The sequence below is a fragment of the Ascaphus truei genome, chromosome 11, assembly GCF_040206685.1.
Source record: "Ascaphus truei isolate aAscTru1 chromosome 11, aAscTru1.hap1, whole genome shotgun sequence".
Taxonomy (NCBI): Eukaryota; Metazoa; Chordata; class Amphibia; order Anura; family Ascaphidae; genus Ascaphus; species Ascaphus truei.
In genome coordinates, this window is record NC_134493.1 from 25,139,139 (window position 1) to 25,154,736 (window position 15,598).

General features: G+C 48.1%; 1 protein-coding gene across 3 annotated transcripts in view; it reads left to right on the top strand.

Annotated features, from left to right (window-relative positions):
- The window catches only part of CIITA (class II major histocompatibility complex transactivator), a 140,539-nt gene that overhangs the window by 84,412 nt on the left and 40,529 nt on the right, over nucleotides 1–15,598 (top strand). For 2 of the 3 annotated variants that reach the window (XM_075565345.1, XM_075565346.1), the window contains 5 exons: nucleotides 178–237; nucleotides 7,361–7,462; nucleotides 7,796–7,849; nucleotides 11,925–12,026; nucleotides 14,027–14,158. In XM_075565345.1, the coding sequence (XP_075421460.1) occupies nucleotides 178–237; nucleotides 7,361–7,462; nucleotides 7,796–7,849; nucleotides 11,925–12,026; nucleotides 14,027–14,158 (450 nt within the window). The remainder of the gene's footprint in view (nucleotides 1–177; nucleotides 238–7,360; nucleotides 7,463–7,795; nucleotides 7,850–11,924; nucleotides 12,027–14,026; nucleotides 14,159–15,598) is intronic. The other variant, XM_075565347.1, reaches the window with a different exon arrangement.

Below are 15,598 nucleotides of genomic sequence, written 5' to 3' on the forward strand. Positions count from 1 at the left end.
TGCCAAAGGGGAAGGCGGTTCAAAGTCATGAAGCGGCGACTTTACCAAATCCCCCAAAATATTACTCGTCAGAAAAAAACTAATTCATGTCAAGGTTTCAGAAATATTAGCATGAAGTAACTAATCACATATTCAGCTGACAGCACAACGTCTCTTTCTCCGGTGTCTCTTTTTTAGCTGAAATGTTACACTATGTACTAGACTCTGAAACAAATCAGCAGCTGGAGAATTTATTAGGTGAGTACATCATTTATATACAGGGAAGGTATGGGGTGTGTATAGTATGTCATTTATATACTGAGAAGGTATGGGGTGTGTATAGTATGTCATTTATATACTGGGAAGGTATGGGGTGTGTATAGTATGTCATTTATATACTGGGAAGGTATGGGGTGTGTATAGTATGTCATTTATATACTGGGAAGGTATGGGGTGTGTATAGTATGTCATTTATATACTGGGAAGGTATGGGGTGTGTATAGTATGTCATTTATATACTGGGAAGGTATGGGGTGTGTATAGTATGTCATTTATATACTGGGAAGGTATGGGGTGTGTATGTCATTTATATACTGGGAAGGTATGGAGTGTGTATGTCATTTATATACTGGGAAGGTATGGGGTGTGTATGTCATTTATATACTGGGAAGGTATGGGGTGTGTATGTCATTTATATACTGGGAAGGTATGGAGTGTGTATGTCATTTATATACTGGGAAGGTATGCAGTGTGTACAGTATGTCATTTATAAACTGGGAAGGTATGGAGTGTGTACAGTATGTCATTTATATACTGGGAAGGTATGGAGTGTGTACAGTATGTCATTTATATACTGGGAAGGTATGGGGGTGTGTACAGTATGTCATTTATAAACTGGGAAGGTATGGAGTGTGTACAGTATGTCATTTATATACTGGGACGGTATGGAGTGTGTACAGTATGTCATTTATATACTGGGAAGGTATGGGGTGTGTACAGTATGTCATTTATAAACTGGGAAGGTATGGGGTGTGTATAGTATGTCATTTATATACTGGGAAGGTATGGGGTGTGTATGTCATTTATATACTGGGAAGGTATGGAGTGTGTATGTCATTTATATACTGGAAGGTATGGGGTGTGTATGTCATTATATACTGGGAAGGTATGGGGTGTGTATGTCATTTATATACTGGAAGGTATGGAGTGTGTATGTCATTTATATACTGGGAAGGTATGGAGTGTGTATGTCATTTATATACTGGGAAGGTATGCAGTGTGTACAGTATGTCATTTATAAACTGGGAAGGTATGGAGTGTGTACAGTACTCCTATGTCATTTATATACTGGGAAGGTATGGAGTGTGTACAGTATGTCATTTATATACTGGGAAGGTATGGGGTGTGTACAGTATGTCATTTATAAACTGGGAAGGTATGGAGTGTGTACAGTATGTCATTTATATACTGGGAGGTATGGAGTGTGTACAGTATGTCATTTATATACTGGGAAGGTATGGGGTGTGTACAGTATGTCATTTATAAACTGGGAAGGTATGGAGTGTGTACAGTATGTCATTTATATACTGGGAAGGTATGGGGTGTGTACAGTATGTCATTTATAAACTGGGAAGGTATGGAGTGTGTACAGTATGTCATTTATATACTGGGAAGGTATGGAGTGTGTACAGTATGTCATTTATATACTGGGAAGGTATGGAGTGTGTACAGTATGTCATTTATATACTGGGAAGGTATGGGGTGTGTACATGTAGCCCTTGTACCCCTGGGTACTGAAACTACGCGTGCTGCTTTTACCTGTGTGGGTAACAGGAGGCCTGAGCCTCCGCCACTGGGAGCCTGAGCCTCCGCCACTGGGAGCCTGAGCCTCCGCCACTGGGAGCCTGGGATACACGTATTCACGGTGCAGCGCCTCCACCGATAAGGGATCCCAGCGTGGTGGGAGTATTCTCTCACCGGAACCAACATACACAGTAATTACACACGTTTGTATATGAACAGTATTTACTGGACACATGTTTTGCGTATACCATAACACATCCACAGCATATAACTCAATGTAATACTCCACAATAATACCTCCCGGATGGAAACCCCAAGTACTGACGTGCCTGGGCACTTAACCCCTGAGTGTCCACAAGCAAGTGTAATGTGTGGGGGATAGCGCGCTTCCCTGTGTTGGGGCCTGGTGGTGCACTTATTAATACCTTCCTGGTCGTGGTCCAGACCAGGATAACCAGCAGCAATCTGTAACTCCGCGACGTGGTTCCGTGGCATGTTGCTCCTCGCTTGGATGGCTTCGCAGGGTGACTTCTCTGAAGGGGCCTCCGGCCAGATGATCCCTTATAAGCAGTCTCTAATATGGAGTCCTGATCTGCTCTCAGATAGCAAGCTGCACTGTCCTTCAGGCAGTGTCCTGCAGCACCTCTCACGCTAATGGTGGAAAGGTCCCTGTCTTAAGACTTTCCCTAAAGCTATTAGAATAAGTCTCTACTGTGTCTCAGGGGACTAACTGTGCCCTTGGGGGTAACTTCTGGCCTAGTCCCTGGAGCACAGCTCCGTGGACCCTACCTGCACCATTCACGTCCCGGTCTTGACTGCCAGCTTCCTGTCCCAGCATGCAATACTCTTCCAGGAGCAACCCAGCCATCCCATTCGTTATGGCGAGTCACGTGGCAGCATCTCTCTATGCAGCATGGGAGTTGTAGTCCTTGCAGAGTCTATGTTGCATTGGGGCCACGTGCGCATGGCGTGCTGCGCATGCGTGACTCATAAAGCCGTCGCGGGTCTCCTGCGCATGCGCACCCTTCCGGGGGTGCGCGCGCAACCAGCAATGGTGGCGCCCTGCAAAGGGAGCCGCCGGCGAACCCGTCGCCCTCCCTGCACATCCCCTTGGCATTGGAGGTAGAGGAGGGGACAGGAGAGAGGGGGAAAACACAGAGGGGACACCTGGCTACATAGAGTATGTCATTTACATACTAGGAAGGTATGGGATGTATACAGTATGTCATTTATATACTGGGAAGGTATGGGGTGTGTATGTCATGTATATACTGGGAAGGTATGGGGTGTGTATGTCATTTATATACTGGGAAGGTATGGGGTGTGTATGTCATTTATATACTGGGAAGGTATGGGGTGTGTATGTCATTTATATACTGGGAAGGTATGGGGTGTGTATGTCATTTATATACTGGGAAGGTATGGGGTGTGTATGTCATTTATATACTGGGAAGGTATGGGGAGTGTATGTCATTTATATACTGGGAAGGTATGGGGTGTGTATGTCATTTATATACTGGGAAGGTATGGGGTGTGTATGTCATGTATATACTGGGAAGGTATGGGGTGTGTATGTCATTTATATACTGGAAGGTATGGTTTAGTGTGAAAATGGCAGCTTTTTAAGCCCCTGTGGCAGCACAGGGGTTAAAAGTTTTAAATCCTGCATATTTCAAGCAGATATATTTAGGAGGCAAAGAATCACTGTAGAAAACATAAAAAGGTTTGTTACAATGCTAATTCGACAATTTATTTTTAAGCTAAATTGATGCCAAGTTTACATTTGATACGAACAAAAGACCTGATAATCACGGTTAATTCTGAAATTTCGTTTTTCAGAGAGGGGGGGGGGTTAAAATATTTTTAGTGCGCATGTTATGTCGGCCTTCTCTTACAGCCGACAATATTGCATTTATTATTACACTTCGTTCCGTTTGGCTCTTTAGCGCTGACCTGACTTAACGTTAGGCTAATAGTGACGCGTATCCACTAAACGGAATAACAGAATGTTAACGCCGGGCCACTCCTTGAAATAAGGTATCATTTAATTGTTTCGCCCATTATTGCTAACCATATGCAAGAGAGGCGTTCCCCAAACATGTCGTATCCACCAAACGTTAGGTTATTTGGGTGATACTGTATCTAGAGGTGGTGTTATTCCCATTAAACCCTGAAATATGGGGTTTTCTCTCTATTTCTCTTACACCCCGCCCCCCCCCCCATCTCTATCGCTCTCTCCCCCCCCCCCCCATCTCTATCGCGCTCCCCCCCATCTCTATCGCTCTCTCCCCCTCTCTTTTTCACTTTCTTTCCCCCCTCTCTTTCTCTCTCTCCCCCATCTCTCTTTCTCCCCCTCTCTTTCTCTCTCTCTCCCCCTCTTTCTCCCCCCCCCCCTTTTCTTCCCTTCTCTCTCTCCCCATCTCTCTCTCCCCATCCCTCTCCCTATCCATCTATCTCTTTCTCTCTCCCTCCCCCCCCCCCCTCTATTCTTTCTCGGCCCCTCTTTGTTGCTCTCCTTCTCTGGCTGCACATGCCATGTTCAGAGGTGGCCTACTCCAGTTTTCAAGGGTCACCAACAGGTCAGGTTTTAAGGATATCCCTGCTTCAGCACAGGTGGCTCCATCAGTGGCTCAGTCAATGACTGAAAGGGCAGGGAAGTTGAGAGTCTTGAAAGAGAGAAAATCATTTTTTAAGTGAATGTGGAATTTAATAGGGAGCCAAGAGAGAGGTTTCAGGGGGAGGTTAGCAGAGACTTGTGGAGAGGAGAGCAAGGTTATCCTTGCTGCTGCATTTTGAATAGAAGGGTAGAAAGCGAGGCAGGGAGGCCAGTAAGAAGAAGGTTGCTGTAGTCCAGTTGGGAGAGAACGAGGGCAGGCATTCATATTTTATTAGAGAAACAGACAAAAGTGTTGGATTTAGCAATATTATACAGTAGAGAAAGAAACATCAAGATATATCAGTAGCTATGATGACTATGGTTTAAATATGAGCCCCTCAGTCCTTGACATATTGAGCTTGAGACGTGAAGCTGTAATCCAGGATTAAATTGCCATGAAACAGTTAGAGACCTGGGTGTGGATACATACAACTGAGTGTCATCTGCATATAGGTGATGATTGAACCAAAATGAATTAATTAGGTTACTAATGGAGAGTGTATAGAGAAAAAAGATAAGAGGCCCCAGAACTGAGCCTTAGGCCAGGCCCCCAGTGGCTGCTGCGGCGCGTGCTACAGCATGCACGCCATACACCACAACACAGCCCTCTATGGGGCAGGCCCGAGTGGCTGTGTGTGTGTCGGCGCGCAAAGCGCTGTGACGCATACACTGGCAGGGAAGACAAGAATTTTGCTTGGCGGGCAGCCAATGGAAGGGCAGATTTACCCCACCATGGCCGCGCCCCGGTCATGGCCACACCCCCCTTGCGCATCCCACCACTCCCCTACAGACCGCAGATCGTGGCTGTAGTCTGTGTACGCACCGCCCGGCGCGCGTGCAGCAGGGAGCACTGGGGCCGTAGCCTTCATGAACAGCTGTAGCAGTCCTTACTGTGTCCGGCATCAGGGCAAACTGCATGAGGGAAACCACGGCTTCCTCAGTGCTGGAGGATTATCGCTGTGGGAGGGTCCGATCTGGGAGCATGGACCAGATGCATGGTAGGCACTGTCTCCAGAGCTGCAGCTTTTTGCTCTTTCAGCCACGAGAGTCGTACTAGATCTGTATATCAACACATAGATCAACAGAGGAAGGTGGGACGTTAGCAGTAGATATACTACAGGAAGTGAGAAGGAGGAAGCAAGCCAAGGGAGGGCTTTGTCCCAAACACCAAGGGAGTGGAGACTGTAAAAGAGAACAGGGAACACCAGCATCAAAGCCTGCAGACAGGTCGAGCGGAAGGAGATGAGAGTCTAGAGATGAGATGTCCTGCAAATTTAGCAATGCGAAGGTCATTTGCTACTTCACATTGCTAAATGCACAGGACCTTACTCTCATACGTACCCTAAAGTCACTATCTATATGTCAAAGTCTCCTGGCTCAAAAACTAGGGGTCAAAGCTAATGTGAAAAAGAAATCTCCTGATGTCACAAATAAATAAATCCCGTGGCTTTCATGGGATTCCGCCTCTGTGTTAGATTTGATTCCGTGGCTTTCATGGGATTCCGTCTCTGTGCTAGATTTGATTCCGTGGCTTTCATGGGATTCCGTCTCTGTGTTAGATTTGATTCTGTGGCTTTGCCCCAGTTTCGCAGACATGAGATTTTGACTGCATTAAAGCTGCCAGGTCTGTGCCAAGTACGTAAAGAACGGTTTCCCCAAGACATTTGCGGAACAGAACAAAAAGACAGTAACACAACGGCATGTTGTCTGCTGTCAATGGAGTTTGCCCTGGTTGTGTTTGTCGCCAAGCCCACGATTTGGCGTCTCTGCGGCAGGCAGTGTGCAGAGGGGCAGAGATAACAGAGAATGAAATAGGTGAAGCCACTTTCTTACCCTTTCGCTGCCGCCAGTCTTCCCGAATGCCCACCATGTGACACCGTGGGGGTAGCAATCACATGGTCGCAGCCAAAACCCCCCGAGTGACATGAACGAAAGTGGAAGAGTGTCCACGTCTGTTCCTATCACGTGAACGTGATCTCGCCCTGGAAAACCAGCAAAAATAGCATGATGTTCCCTGCACGTCAGAGGGGCCCCTGATGTGCCACCCCTCATATCGTACAGGGAACATCATAAGGGGCCGTGCTATACCAGGACCCTCCACAAAGACAACATCGGCTCTTTCACTTGAATGGAACAGCAGGTTTCTTCCAACGCTGGAACTAGGGTATAGCACGGTTTAGTACATTTGGGCCTTATGCTTTCTGCAGTGATTCTTTGCATACTTTTTGCGGTTCAGCACTTGAGAAATTTATGTTGGTGTACAAGGTTGTTTCAAACGAGAATAAAACAATTATTATTGTCTCCCCTATGTAGCAATAGTTTTGCTGTGTGTTAAGTAAATGCATATTAGAAGACTGAGTGAAGAATAATTGCAAAAGTGCTTTGATTTGCTGTGTTTTTCACATATGCTCTCCCCCAAAAATATTTTTTCCCCTCGGGGTGGGAAGCAGGGGTTCTCCGAAGCTGAACCGCGTTAATTTCAGCTACGGAGACCTCCTGCTCCTCGAGACACTTACCTCCGTAGGGGGTGGTGGCAGCAGCTCCGCAGGTTTAAATGTCGCGGTCAGGTGGGACGATAGGAAACAGCGCGAGATGACATCGTGGCTTCCTATTGGCACACGTGACATGGCACATTTACACTGTCATTATGATAGCCCCAACTAGCCCAGCCGGAACTGCTACTGACACCCCCTGGTAAGTATCTCCGAAAGCAGGGGATCCCCTGAGCTTTCAGCTCCCTTGGGGGGGCAGGGAGGAAGGGGCAAGTGTGTGTGTGTGTGTGTGTGTGTGTGTGTGTGTGTGTGTGTGTGTGTGTGTGTGTGTGTGTGTGTGTGTGTGTGTGTGTGTGTGTATGTGTGTGTGTGTAGACTCAAAGCGGGCGTGCTGCTTTGAATCAGGTTTTATTGTATTTAACCCTTTAAGTGCCAGAGGATCCCGCATCACATTTGAATTCTACAGATGAAACAGCGAGAGGAAAGAATGCAGACGTTGAGAAGCCGGTAACCCAAAAGCGTAAAAAGAGACGTGAGTTCTGTATTTGATTCTTTTAATTCTCCTCAGAAAAGATACATCACGCTGTCCCTTTATTTCTTATACATTTTGTGCAATAGAATATAAAGAAAAAGACTTAAATAATAAAAGAAAACATAGTGAATAACGAGGGCTTTTGAATCTTTAATGCTTTTGCTTTTATGCATCACATGCCGGGCGTTTGAGAGAAGGGTGTGTCCTGGTATTAAAATGTTAAATCTTATTTATAGGGCAATAAGACACGTATTCTGTTTCCTTAATAAACAAGTTAAAATACTGTGTATTTTTTATATTTTATTTTAATTTCCAATGATAATCTGTTTCCAGCTGCTTTACCTAGAAAAAGAACTGCTGCCCCAAGATCAAAACGACAGAAACGAGGTGAGTTTTCAGGGGTAACAATTGAAGATACAAAACCCATACTGGATCAGCACTCAAAAATAATAATAATAATAAAGGACATAGGTTTTGCTTTCGGTCTCAGCAAGTTTCTTCTTGAAAGCTGCAGACCAAGCAAAATCTTACATGTGTGTGTTTTTAAAAAAAAAAATGAATTAGTTCTGTATTATGTGAAAATACTTCATTTTTAATGTATTATAATCTAACAAGCATGTTTTGGTTCTATAGCAACCATTTGCAAAGTTACATCCCCTTCTTCTTCTGAAACAGGCTCTGACACACCCCTTTTTGAGCCCTGACCTCTCTGTAGCAGTGCACCAATTGTATCTAGTGCCTGCCTGATCACATGATCTCCCCACAGAACTTTGCATCTTTGGACCTCTTCTGCTGCACTGACAGCCATTTAGTGAGCCCCGGAGCCAATCTTCGATCGGTAACTTAGCTAATTATTTATCACTAGCTGATATACCCGGCGTTGCCCGGGTGTGGAAGGGCAGGGTGCATGGAGTGGAAGGGTGAGGGGGAGGGGCGTCGAAGGGCGGGGGGGGGGGGGCCAAGGGGCGTAGAAGGGTAGGGAGGGCAAAGGGCAGGGAGGGGCGGGGGGGGGGGCAAAGGGCAGGGAGGGGTGGGGGGGGCAAAGGGCAGGGAGGGGCAGGGGGGGGCCAAGGGCAGGGAGGGGTGGGGGGGGGGTCAAAGGGCAGGGAGGGGCGGGGGGGCCAAAGGGTAGGGAGGGGCAGGGGGGGCCAAAGGGCAGGGAGGGGCGGGGGGGTCCAAAGGGCAGGGAGGGGCGGGGGGGGCAAAGGGAAAGGAGGGGCGGGGGGGCCAAAGGGCAGGGAGAGGCAGGGGGGGCCAAAGGGCAGGGAGGAGCGGGGGGGGCCAAAGGGCAGGGAGGGGCAGGGGGGGGCCAAAGGGCAGAGAGGGGTGGGGGGGGGCCAAAGGGCAGGGAGGGGCGGGGGAGCCAAAGGGCAGGGAGGGGCGGGGGGGGCCAAAGGGCAGGGAGGGGCGGAGGGGGCCAAAAGGCAGGGAGGGGCGGGGGGGGCCAAAGGGCAGGGAGGGGCGGGGGGGCCAAAGGGCAGGGAGGGGCGGCAAAGGGCAGGGGGGTGGCAAAGGGCAGGGAGGGGCGGGGGGGTGCCAAAGGGCAGGGAGGGGCTGGGGGGGTGCCAAAGGGCAGGGAGGGGCAGGGGGGGCCAAATGGCAGGGAGGGGCGGGGGGGGGGGGAAAGCGCGGGAGACCGGGAGACCCGGGGAGAGGAGGAGGTGTGTGTGTTTGTGTTTGGACCTTTGGCCTGTCACTCCGCCTCAGGCCAATGAGAGGTGTGCGGGGGCGGGCGGGCCAAGGGACCAATGAGATTGCCGCTAGGGACAGGGAACAGGGAAACATACATACATACAATGCTTTCAGAAATATATAGCAGATTGTGGGGATTGTATTGATGAACATATTAAAGGGAAAAGTAAAAAAATAAAAAAAACAGCAGTTTGGACTCCTGCTTTAATGTAGCAAAAAAAGGAGCAATACAGAAAAAATCAGCACACACCGGGAAAGGAAATGTTGGAGAAACACACACTGTTACATGTGCACAAAAGAGCAACGTTTCAAAGCCCCCTGGCCCTTTCGTTAGACCCGACAAGGGGCCAGGGGGCCTTGAAACGTTGCACATATAACAGCAAAATGTGAGTCCTTCATTATTATTTTTGCGTGCTGATCCAGCAGCGCCTCCACCTGCGATGGCTCCCACCAGAGGGGGAGTGGTTCCTCGCTGTACATTCAATAACCACATACAACGGAATTGATAATGACTAATACCTTTACTACTATACACAACATGAACACATCAACACAGAATAACAGGTCTCCCTCGCTAGGGGCAACCTGACCAGTGCGTCTGGGCGGACGCTAACTTGAGCTACCGCAATAACCCACACTCTATGCATCGCGGCGGACGCTATCACATAGGCGTCACGGCGGACGCTAACCTTACGCGTCACGGCGGACACTAACCTTACGCGTCACGGCGGACGCTAACCTTACGCGTCACGGCGGACGCTAACCTTCCAAAGAGTGATCCCACCCTGTGTCCAGTAACCCCAAACCCAATGTCTCGCACCCCCAAGTCAATTACCAACGTGTGTGTGTGACTGCGCAGCCACTATGTCTGGTGATAGGCCTTGTTGGTGCACGTGGGTGGTGGGTTACCTGCCCGGGCTCCAGCCACGGATGCCGCTATATCACTGGGGTTGGATCCTCCGGGATATCCTCCTACGCGTGGGGTGAATTCCAGCGCGGATAATATCACCGTACAGCTCCGCACCGTCTCTACCTTAGTTAGGGTCTGTCTGCTGCCAGCAGGCCGCAGTCACGCTAGCTTGGCCTCCGTGGAGATAGTCCAGCTCCCTCTTAGCAATCCGAGCAATGTCCGTGATACACTCCTAGCAAATATATATATAATGGGGCAGGTTCCCTAACCTAGGGCCTGTCCCTACAATACTCCGCTAGGATGACTCAGGACTATCTGGGGCCTGGGGGATTGCTGTCCTAGTGCAGAGAGTCACTGACCCCTGCACCCTACCTCCTTCCCCTAGATGCTCCAGTCACCAACTAACGTGTCCAAAAACCCCGCGAATTGTATCCATCCCTGCAAGCAGGGAGCTCCTGCAGCCTTATTGGCTCCCTGGCGGCACATGGGTTCCCTAATGCTCTTGGGAGCTGTAGTCCCTACCTCATACCTTCCCTGGTAGGCTAGGGCTTCGCGGGCTTAATCCTGCCCATGTGCGAGCTGACTGGCTTCCTCCTGCATCTGTTCTAACTGCGCATGCGCGAGCTGTCTATGTAATGGCGGCGCCCTGTTCGCCGGCCGCCGGGACCTTAGAGACGCGATCGCGGCCTTAGCGACGGCCCGATCGCGTCCCCGGCAACCGGCCCGCTCGCGGATAAAGAGCGCTGCTCCCTCCTCAGCCCCCGCATTTCCCCACCAGCGGCTTTAGCTCGGTGAGTGTCGCGAGGGGGGGGGGGGGCCCATTACCGCGGGGGACAAGGTTACATGTGCATAATAGAGCAACGTTTCAAGGCCCCCCGGCCCCTTCGTCAGGCCTGAAAAAGGGGCCAGAGGGCCATGAAAGTTGCACATATACAGTAACAGCAAAATGTGAGTCCTTCATTATTATTTTTGCGTGCTGATCCAGTTTGGTTTGTGTATAGTTGCATGCATGTTGCGGTGTAAATGCAGGATCACAGCACCTCCAGCCGAATTGTGTTACACAGGGCGAGTGCTGGTTCATTGTATGTTTTTATGTGTAACAATTGAAGATTACAAGACCAAAGTAAATCAGCCACTTCCTACTAATGAGTCTATAAGGACATACTTATCCAAAGAAAAATGCTACTGCATGTGCAAGAACAAGACAAATATTGTGTGTCTTCTACTGCAGGGGAGTGCAAACGTTTTTGTCTGCGCCCCCCTGCTCGTGCCCCTCCCCTCGCACTTACTTTTTCTCCTGCATTTTCATTTGACGTCATGTTGCCATGGCGACGCGTCGCCAGAAGCGCACCCCTGTTCTACTGAATGCCTCTCTTATTGTAATATACAGTAGTACATTCAGCAAACTGCTGGGCACTCTGAAATATCATGTATTAATGCCAAAGCAAATCTCCAATAGAAACCGATGTTTCGGTCCTAAAATAGGACCTTCATCAGGGCCCAGGTTCTGATCTTGTTGGGTTTTGATCTTGTTGGGGTTTGATCATGTTGGGGTTTGATCTTGTTGGGGTTTGATCTTGTTGGGATTTGATCATGTTGGGGTTTGATCTTGTTGGGTTTTGATCTTGTTGGGGTTTGATCATGTTGGGGTTTGATCATTTGGGTTTTGATCATGTTGGGGTTTGATCATGTTGGGGTTTGATCTTGTTGGGGTTTGATCATGTTGGGGTTTGAGCATGTTGGGTTTTGAGGGACTCCTGACCTGCTGGAAGCACCATATTCGTTGTTTTGTAATATCACTGCAGCATCTTTTATGGGATGTTGGCTAATACTAACTTGCTATGTTTGTTACTTTATTAGGGACGTCAGCAGATACCGCTGCATTCATTGGAAGCCCTCCCGCTATATGTACTTATCCAAGAATTGCCCAGCCTTTCTCAGACCTGCTGTCACACATACAAGGTATATAGAAGCGGCCACCCGCTCACCCTTTAGAAGGAGATAGTCAGGGTGCACTAGGGGCAGATAAGTAGCACAAAGAAGAGGTACCTCTCCCCACAGATAGAGTATTTTATTCCCAGCTCTGTCAAAACATATGTTCTTATTTCTAGATTTGAATCAGTTTTTAACACTAGGCCTCACTGGGGTGTTACTAGGCCATAAACCATTGCTTTGTATTTTTAGCACTCAAGTTCGATCAAGCCCCTTTGAAGCTCCCACAGATTCATGACAAGTCATAAACCCCAAATATTGTATTTTTAACTGTGCAACTGATTGCACCATTAACCCCTGAAGCATCAGATGGATTAAAATACATAATATCTCATGATATTATCATTACATGGTCATTCTAGCAATATACAGCCAAGCAATACAAGGATTAATATTCCCATTTAGCAACAGAGTTTTACCACAGGCTGTTTGAGTGTGAATAGCTATTACAGCCACAAGCTTTGGTGGACTGCACCAAATTACACTTTACGCCTCTATAAGGGTTTTTACCTTGTCCCAACTTTATTACTTTTTGTCATTAGAATAAAATTATTTTTAACTCATTAATGACTATGATTCACAATACCTAGGGGTCATTCTGTTACTCCCTCCAATAATTTCCCCATGCGATGGTGTCTCTTGTGCTAGTCACAGCCCATGTACTTACACCTATGTTACTCCGATAAGTGTTAGTCCTGAGAGTGCACGCTACTTGGTATTCTATATGTAACGGTGTTTCTGGCCCGGCCTGACCCACCCAATCTCACATTGGCCCCTGTGGTCTAACCGGACCCCATTACAGTGTGAATATGCCTGACGGTGCACCTGCTGGCTACAGGACTCCTGAGTCTCCCGCATGATGGTGTGTGGGGAGAACCCGTCTAGACAGGCAGCTGAGGTAGTGTGTTGAGTCTCACCTAGTTCCAGTGCAGCGCCTCCACCTCACCAGGGCCCCTGCGTCCGCATGGGGATGATCCTGACGAGGAACTCCTCGGTGGTGCTCCTCTCTGTACACTCATTCCACAGAAGTACACGAGAGGATTTCTGAATGAACACATCTTTATTGAATGATGTGGGCTAGCTGCCCCTCGCAGTTGAGACTTAGCCTCTCATGATTCTCCACGCTGCTTCCCCTCAAAGGTGATTCTTTACTTTAATAGGGATTCCCTATCCCCGCAGGGATCACTATCCTGTGCCAGGTCCCTGGACACAGTCTCCTCTGGAGTTACCGCAACTCTTCCTCTCAGCAGAACTCAGGTCTCATACCAAGACTCTCCAGCAACTCCTGCTGGGCTTGAACTAGAACTAAGAACTGTACAGCAACTAACTTTAGAGCACAGTGCTGTGCCTTATGTAACTTCTGAGGCTGACACACCTCTGACATCACTAACCATGGAGTCAGAGCATGTGACCAGTCCCAGCCATACACAGGGCACCCCACCAGGGTGTGAGGGTAAACCTCCATAATTACTGCTGGCATGCCCACACTTACCAGGCCTTACTGCCAACAGGAGAGATGACTGTAGGCATTTTACATGACCGCTACATATATACTCTTTCTCTCTATTGGGAAAAGTACCTCTTCTTTGTGTCACAGATGCAAGTTGTTCCCAGTTTAAGTCCACCTCAGGGATCCTTTGTAACACCAGGTATGTATAATATGATTGTGCGAGATTCTCAGGTGTTTTCGTTGGTTATTTACACAAAAGGGATTGAAAATATCGGTAGAACCAAAAACACTTGTGAAAAGACACAATACTTTTTGGGCTACTATTGATACCCAGATGTAGCCAGACTGCCAGTCCTTGGAGCACAGGAAAAATAGTATTTTGCCGCAGCTCTGGTGATTGTGAAAGCCAGATAGCGATCCGGGCTACCTGTCTGGGTCTCTTCAGATTAATGTACTGTCTTGCTTGTTCTTTCTTGTGGAATGAACTTTAACACTTGGCTTTTATTTCCATTCATTCCAGTGATCCCCTTTGCAAACTGTCTGACTTTTGACACCAGTGGTTTCCAAGTGGTTCCAGCCATTACAACTCTTCCCCAGCAACAGGTCATCAACCTACCATTTACTCCTGGGACCAATATATTTATCTGCACAGGTCAGTGCAGTTATCATATTTCCTTTTTTCATGCACAGGTTTGTTTTGACAAATATGATGTGTAGAGTGATGAATGATATAAAACATAATTACAAAGCATTGTGGGGAGATTTCTTATCCCTTGATATGTATCACACCACGATCCTGATTAACTGCCATTCAAGCCAACAGCAGTTAACACAGCATCGCAGTTCAATAGCCGTGTCGTAGGTTAGTGAATTCCGGTGCTTGACTTTGTCTAAGATTTACATTGGGGGAAAATGGAAGATTGACTTACGGAGAATTACCAGAGAGCTGTCTTCCATGGTTGCAAAGCCATTTGCCTCCATATGGTACATGGTGAACGTATTGTGAGTTATACTTTTCTGACTTCTATGACAGAGGAAATTGCAAAGGTTATTTGAATTCTGATGTACGGTCAATCACAAAATAGGTAGCTGGAACCGAGGAGCATTTGGAAAGTTTGTATGTAGCATTTACCAGTGCCATCAAAGCCGCAAGAGAATGGGACCATGTGCTACTGTACTATTCAACACATAGAATACATAAGTAAGACATGTTTTCAGACTTTCAAAACTCTGTTTCTATAAAGGGTTTAAAAAGTGCAGCAGGGCAGCCTATGTCAGAGAAAGATAAGTGCTAGAACAAGAATTCACGCCCTGAATCTGGCAGGTGGGAGGCTCAGGGGAAATGTGAGGAAGTACTTCTGCATGCAGGGGCTGGGGGATTCAGGAAACAGCTGCTCAGCAGAGGTGGTTGGGCCTAATACCATAAGGGAGATACAGAATGATTGGAATAGACGTAAGGATGTCCTAAATACGGAACAAAGCCACGGGTCTAATAGGGTGGGAGGTGTCACAGCTGACTGGGTGGGCACACGAAGTGGCCAAGTAGTTCTTATCTGCAGTCAAATTCCGTGTTTCTGCTGTATGTTTCAGAAATGGCTCCGTACAGTTATATGTTAAAGCAGAGGTGCGCAAACTGCCTGCGCTGCGCCCCCCCCCCCCCCCCCCCCCCCGCCTGCTCTCCTCCTCGGTTGCCCCTTACCTCCAATGAAGCGTCAAATGACGCTGCAGAGTCATGTGACATCACGTCACATGACCCGTGGCATCATTTGACGTCACATCACCATGGTAACGGGCGTCATTTGACGTCGCGTTGCCATGAAGATGCGTGGACTGAAGACGGTAAGTAAATTTACAGAGGCCTCGTGCTCTCAGCACAGGGCCTCTGTAACCCCCTCGCGCCTCCCCCCCCAATAAAGTCTGGGGAGCGCGCCCCCCAGTTTGCGCACCGCTGTGTCAAAGCACAACAACAATACGCCTTTATCACGGTCATGAATTGTAAATCTATCCTTAGGGGGCAATAACGCCTAGGCCTGAAAGATACTAATGACCGTGGCTTATTTAACGTGTAACATCTAAATGGTTGGTGCGTTTT